The 7,534-nt window shown below is 37.8% G+C and overlaps 1 protein-coding gene across 1 annotated transcript in view; it reads left to right on the plus strand.

Annotated features, from left to right (window-relative positions):
* The window catches only part of LIPN (lipase, family member N), a 26,580-nt gene extending 21,679 nt beyond the window's left edge, over positions 1 to 4,901 (plus strand). Inside the window, exons 7-9 of the mRNA XM_006831123.1 lie at positions 731 to 802; positions 1,481 to 1,552; positions 4,668 to 4,901. Coding sequence (XP_006831186.1) covers positions 731 to 802; positions 1,481 to 1,552; positions 4,668 to 4,901 — 378 coding nt within the window. The remainder of the gene's footprint in view (positions 1 to 730; positions 803 to 1,480; positions 1,553 to 4,667) is intronic.
* Positions 4,902 to 7,534: the final 2,633 nt, after the last annotated feature.

Genomic DNA, 7,534 nt, shown 5'->3' on the forward strand with positions numbered 1-7,534 from the left:
AAAAAACACACAAACAAAAAACCCCACTCAGGCATATATAATAAATTACATCTCCAAAGGGCACATTCTGCAGAAGACCTCTTGTAAGGTATTAAAGAGCAAAAATGATTTCACTTTGAGGACAAAGATATGTTATTTTCAATCACCTCATATGCATGTAACAGCTGGAGAATGGCTAAGGAAGACCATAGAAGGATAGATGCATTTGAATTATCGTGTTGGAAAAGAAGAGTGAAAGAGCAATGAATTTCCAGAAGAGCAAACAAATCTGTCTTGGAAGAAGTACAGCCAGAATGTTCCTTAGAGACAAGGATGGCGAGACTTCATCGCTCATTCTTTGGATATGTTGAAAAGGGCAGCATGTCTGGAAAACTGAAGGTCAGTGAAAAAGAAGAAGACCCCATGAGATGGATGAACACGGTGATAGCCATAGTGGCCTCCTACATAACAACAATGACTGGTGTTTGTTGGCACAGGACCTGGCAGTGCTTTAATCCATTATACATAGTGTAACTATGAGTCAGAACTCACTCTATGGCATCAAACAACAATGAAGTATCTGACACGAATACCTATTTATCTGGATGATTGTGCTTTACCATTTCCAAAGCCCCTGTATTTGTTTATTAATTCTTAGTATACTTGTTCTCTGGTCTAGAGAGGCATCATTATTTTGATTGGTGATTCATTATTGCTGTAACATATTTCATTGTTGTTACTTTTCCATCAGAGTAGAATGGACGTGTATGTATCACATGCTCCCACTGGATCATCAGTGCAGAATCTTCTACACATAAAACAGGTAGAGTCCTTGTCATAGACAGCCATTTCCATCATAATTTTCTTTTGACATCAGAAGGCAGTCCTGCCCCTATTAACAAATCTATTTTAAGAAACTGGGTCACTTGTGTTTGCTTTGTTCTTGGTCACTCTTATAATCCCTAGGTCTTAATAACAATACTTGGTTAAAAACCAAGTAGTGATATAGACTAGAGTTTAAAACATAGATTAAAAGCTGAAGCAAGAGGTAAGACTTCCACAGAGAGAGAAATACCTGGTATTTTACTTCCTCCTAATTGTAGTCTCGTAGTCCTGGTATGGCACTGTAGGATAAGCACTTCACTGCTTACCACAAAGTCTGTGGTTCAAATCCACAAGCCACTCCTCATAAGCACTATACAATGTCTCAATGTGTTGGAAACCTCGATGGCACTTAAAAATTACAGCCTTGGAAACTCTCTGGAGCAGTTCCACTCAATCCTATAAGGTTGCTATGAGTGAGAATCAACCCGATGACAGTGGGTTTTGGTTTGGAAGGAATCTTGGTTTCCTCTAGCTTTTCCTACAAACAAAGCAGGCCATTGCTTCTCTTTCACTGTTGAACCCCGTATTCAAGTGTCTCCAATGATTTGGAAGATTTGTTTTGTTGTCAGTGCTTGTGATCCATAGCCTGAATGTTCTCTGTTTAATAATTACTCAGATGTATGGAGCTGATGAATTCAGAGCTTATGACTGGGGAAGTGAAGCTGAGAATATGCATCACTACAATCAGGTCAGTTACCCAAAACGACCCCAGAATAGCAATTTTGAGAAGTTATAATAAGAAGTTATTAGAGAGTTAGAATCCTATCTGACAATTGGTGGTATTGGCATGGATTTTTTTAAATTAAATTTTCTTTAATTATTACTTTTTGCCCACTTTTAAATCTGTATTAATTAAATACAGATTATTAAAAATTTAGAAACAAAAGAAGCATATATAAAGGAAAGTAAATCTTTTGCAATTCCACTATCTAGAGATGACTAGGTATATTAATATTTTGGTGTATTTCTTCCAGTCTTCTCAGCCTTATATGTCATGTACACAACTTTGTAACTTATATTAGTATCAAGAGATACTAGTGTTAATGAGCAACTTATAGCATAGTGTTTTATGTCCTGTCAAAGCTTTATCTTCTGTGGGTATACCCTCCCACTCCCTCCTGTACCATGTATCCACCCGTAGACTGCTGTCATTGCAGGGTTGTGTATTTAATAGTACCTACCTCTATTCCCTTTTACTCCTCCACTCCTGTATCTTCCCCTGCCTTCATCGTTCTTCTGCCAATCTCCATCTTGTATATTGCCGTCCCCGTCATCCAAGTTGCAAGTTAACACATGTCTACCTTCTAGCTCATGAGTAATTCATAGAGTGTTTCTTTTAGCATGAAAACCTTTTCTTGACTTTTTACAATAGTGGCCTCATGCAATATTTGTCCTTATGAAGCTGACTCATTTCAATAAGCATAATGTCTTCCAGGGTCTTTCCTACTACGAGGTGTTTCACAGACTCAGCCTTATTCGTCAGAGTTTAGTAGCATTGATTTCATTGTGTGTACCAAAGTTTGTGGAAACGTTCTTCTGTTGATGGGCATAGCAGGTTGGAGCCATCGTTTTGCTGCTGTGGATAGCTGCAGTGAGCATGGATGGGCATTATCTGTATCAAATAGAGGGCTTTCTGTGCCATTTGGTATTTCTATTTCTGAATTTTTGAGAAAACACTATACTGTTTTCCTCAAAGGTTACATTATCTTATAGTCCCCATAGCCGTGTAGGAGGGTCCCAGTCTCTCTACATTTTCACCATCATTTGTTGTTGTTGTTTTACTATTAATAAGAGTCCTGGTGTAGTGCTGTGAGATAAGCACTTGACTGCAAGGGTGGCTTGAACTGCAAGTTCAGCAGTTCAAACTCACTAGCTAGTCCTTAGAAACCCTATACAGGGTCGCTATGAGTTAGAACCGACTCAAAGGCACTTAACAACAACAACAGTTCATGCTAGGGTGAGATAATGTCTAATGGTTGTTTTGATTTTCATCTCTCTAATGGCTAATGATTACAAGCAATTCATATATTTCTTGATCACTTGAATGTCTTATTTGATGAAGAGTCTGTTCATGTCCTCTGCTCAATTTTTAATTGGATTATTTGTCTTCTGGTTGAGGTGTTGAAGTGTTTTATAAATTTTAGAGAGTTGTCTTTTGCCTGATATGTCATTGCCAAAATTTTTTCTCAGTCTGTGGGTTATCTTTTTACTCTTTTGGTGAAATCTTTTGATGCATTGCTGTTGTTGCTGTAGTTAGGTGTCATTAAGTTGGTACTGACTCATAGTGACCTTATGCACAACAGAACAAAACACTGCCCAGTCCTGTGCCAACCTCACAATCATTGTTATGCTTGGGCCCATTGCTGCTGCCACTGTACTAATCCATCTTGTTGGGGGTCTTCCTAATTTCCACTGACACGCCACTTAACCAAGCATCATGTCCTACTCCAGGGACTGGTCCCTCCTGATAATATATCTGAAGTATGAGAGATGAAATCTGGTCATCCTGGCTTCTAAGAAGCATTCTGGTTGTACTTCTTCCAGCAAAGATTTATTAATTCTTCTGGCAGTCCTTGGTGCTTTTAATATTCTCCTCCAACACTGTAACTCCAATGCATCAATTCTTCTTTATTCATTGTCCAGCTTTCACATGCATATAAAGTCACTGAAAATGCCATGACTTGGTTCAGGCACACCTTAGTCCTTAAACTGATAGTTTTGCTCTTGAACACTTTAAAGAGATCTAGTGCAGTAGAGTTGCATAACTTAATATGTTTTAATGCATATACGTGTCTAATTTTTAGGAGGCCCCAATCTTCTATTTTGTGTCCTACTGTTTGTGTGTTTTCAGTTATGTTTGATAGTGTATTTATGTCATGTATCAGAGTCCCTAAGTTTGTCCCCAGGTTTTCATTGATGATATTTATAGATTTTGGTTTTACACTTAGGTCTTTAATCCACATGAGTTCATTTTGGTATATTGTGGGAGATATGGGTCTCTTGAGTGCCTCTGAATCAGTTCCGACCCATAGCAACCCTGTTTAGGGTTACTGAGGAGCAGCTGGTGAGCTTGAACCACTGACTTTGAGGTTCAAACCAACCTTGCAGTCCAACACATTAACCCATAGCACCACACCAGGACTCCTCCTAAGACACAGAGCCCTAGATAGACATAGATTCTGCTCAGCCTCCAAAACATTGGAAAGATCTCTAACTAAAGTAGACCTTGACTGCCTGTTCCTTCTGTGCATGTTCACACATTTGGTTCTCCAAGTACACTGGGCAGTTGGTTATTGCTGACCATAACCTGAAAAGTTTTTTCCCTCCTAAGACGCTCTCTCACCCCAATCAATACCTGCCTGTTAAAATCTAACCATCCTTCAAGACTCATTCCAAATGACTTTTATTCCATTCATTGCTTCTATTGTATTTGGGGAGTATTTTATAGCATTTAATAAATGCTCTACAATAAGCACTGGACTGTTAACTGCAAGGTTAGCAGTCAAACCTACCAGCTTCTCCTTGGAAACCCTCTACAGGGTTGTTATGAGTCGGAACTGACTGGACAGCCCTTAACAACAACAAAACAAACAAATTTGTACATAAATGTTTATTTAGCTATCTTGTCAGTCTTTTTTTTTTTTTTGCAAGCTTCTTGAAGGGAGAGCCCATTCCATGTTTCTTCCTATCTCCCACAGAGCCTAAGGAATAGATATGTATTGTGCAAACCCTGTTTATTTGAATGTGGCTATTGGTATGACTCTTCTTCCTCTCACAGGTGTCCTTTCTTTCCTCTTCCATAGAGTCAACCCCCACTGTATGACTTAACTGCAATGAAAGTACCTACTGCTATTTGGGCTGGTGGACATGATGTACTTGTAACACCAAAGGATGTGGCCAGGATGCTCCCTCAAATCAGAAATCTCAGTTACTTCAACCTATTGCCAGATTGGAACCACTTTGATTTCATTTGGGGTCTTGACGCTGGTCAGCGGGTATACAGCAAAATCATAGCATTAATGAAAGAATATTCCTAAGTGCAATAGAGTTTCCAAGTTTCCAAGTCCATAAGAGGCTTTAAGAAAAATATTGTCAATGATTTTGCCCCAGTACTCCCTACCTTGTTTCTATTGCTGAGATATTCTCTTATCTTGATATCCCAAATAGGAAGTAATTAAACAGTTCTCCTCAATCCACATCTGAAATCATGGAATTTTATCCCCTTTGGTGATGATAAACCCACTTTTTAAAATCCAAGATGAGTAAACTGGATAAACACACAATTGAAGGAGTAGTTAAAAGAAAATGTTCTTTCCTATTTCAAGTACCACAACAACATCCATATATTAACATGACCTTCCCAGGTGAGAGAGAAAGTCTTTGTCAAGACAGTCATTTGGGAATATATTTTAGGTTTCTGTGACCTTGTGGTTTACCTTAAATGATGACTAGAGCAACCATCATTTATTGTCATCTATGAATACAAGCAGGCTAAAAAAACAAGCCCTCATCCATAGCAATGAGCCTGAAAGAAAAAGTATAATGGAAAACTATTACGATGTAAGTGTTTGTCCAGGATCTGTCTAAAATATATAAAACTAGGAATGACTAGGGTAAATCAAATTACTATTTTTAGAAAAAGTATAATTTCTTGACCTATTAAGTTAATATTATTTGAGCGTCTCCTCTTGCTTTAAAGATGAACTGAACAGATCAGATATATATCTTCATGATCATCGTAGACATTTACTATTCTGTTTGTATACAATAACATTAAAGCAGTTCTCAGAAAGCCTAATTTAGAACTAGCAAGGGAGGCATTGGGAATATTTTACCTCTTGTTCTATTTACATGTCTAAAACATGCAGGAAATTCATCATTTAGGATTGAGAACAAATTTCAAAGAGTAGCATGAAACACTGGCCACTTTGAAGAAAATTGGAGTTTTATTGTCAGTTCCTCCATTTCTAAATAGCATGAACCTAAAAAAGTACTTTTTCTTCTATGAAAATGTAATTCGTGAGAAAATGATATTCATATATACCTTAAACTTACAATAAGTTAATGTAAATTAACTCAATCGTATCTCCAAGTAGTGATAAGGTCTTTAAAAAAAAATTGACTTCCTGAATCTATATCAAATAATTGCTCTCCAAGAAATATTTCATACTTCATCATTGTAAGATTTTAGCATCTCTAAAATGTTTCAGAGCACTTGAGAAGCAATATTAAGTATAAGCCACTTCTATCATTTTAGGATATCTATTTACCAAGTGAGACTATCTAATTTGACCACACTTTTAAATGACTATTCTTCAACTTTTCCAAGGACTATACTGTAGCTTTAATATAAACAATAATTTCTATTTTGTCATATTTCATTAAATTAGACAAAGTTAATGAAATAATTTAACTATTAATAAATGCAGTGGGCATAAATAAATTTGGGGCAATATGTAACTCTTAGTAAACATACAATTCAATTAAAGGGAGTAGAAAGGTGTGGCTTTTACTAGGTTAGCCTACTAGTCATTAACATTTTAGTACACATTGGACATCAGTTAGTGTGTTTTACAAAGAAAAAGACACAACTCATGACTTTAAACCAGTCCCACTGATCTCAACGTGAAGCAGAACCACCGCAGCCAAACGACAGACCTTTGAGCATGAATAGTAAGTATTTGCTGTTGCAAGTCACTGAGATGCTTGTGGGTGCTTGCAGCCACCAGCACTGGTGTAGTAATAGCTGACTAAGACAAATCCTATAGGAGTTTTGTTAAGTGACTTTCACTTAGCCAGATTACTGTATTAACCTATGGCCTCCTTTTGCTCCATAAAACCGTGCTGCTCTAGGATAAACATTAAATCACAAGTCGGTTTGAACAGCAAGGTCGGTGGTTCGAACTCACCAGCCAGCCCTCACAAACCCTATACAGGGTCATTATGAGTTGAAACCTGCTTCACAATACTTAACAGCAACAACAACAGAACTGTACATTACCACTAAAATCTTTCTCATGCTATTCCTTTTTAATCCCAGCTGTCCTGAAACTCTCCTTATACCCAATCATCTGAAAACACTAATCACTTTTCCAATTCTCTCTCTCTCTTTTTTCATTTCAGTCTGAGTTGGAATCAACTCAATGGTAACTAACAACAAAAACAACAACAATAGTTCTATTTATAGAGGCACACCTCAGAGATATTGCAGGTTCTGTTCCAGACCACAGCAATAAAGCAACCATCTCAATAAGGGGAATCACTACAAATTTTTTATTCCCAGTGTGTCTAAAAGCTGTGTGCCCTCTGTTATAGTCTATTAAGTGTGCAACAGCATTGTGAAGAAGTCTGAAATGCTCTGAGAATTATGGCGCCATAGAATAAGCACGCAACCTCAAGGTCAGTTTGAACCGCAAGGTCAGACGTTCAAACTCACCAGCCATTTCTCGGAAACCCTTCAATTTGTGAAAAACATAGCATCTACAAAGCGCAGTAAAATGAGGTTGTTGTTCAGTGCCATCAAGTCAGTTTTGACTCACAGAGACCCTATAAAGGGTTTCCGAGGAGTGGTTGGTTCTTTTACTTAATAATAACCTTCTATATGGGGCTACCACAGTGCTGTATGGGGCTACCGCAGCGCTGTATGGGGCTACCGCAGCGCTGTATGGGG

The sequence above is a fragment of the Chrysochloris asiatica genome, unplaced genomic scaffold, assembly GCF_000296735.1.
Source record: "Chrysochloris asiatica unplaced genomic scaffold, ChrAsi1.0 scaffold00003, whole genome shotgun sequence".
NCBI classification, from domain to species: domain Eukaryota; kingdom Metazoa; phylum Chordata; class Mammalia; order Afrosoricida; family Chrysochloridae; genus Chrysochloris; species Chrysochloris asiatica.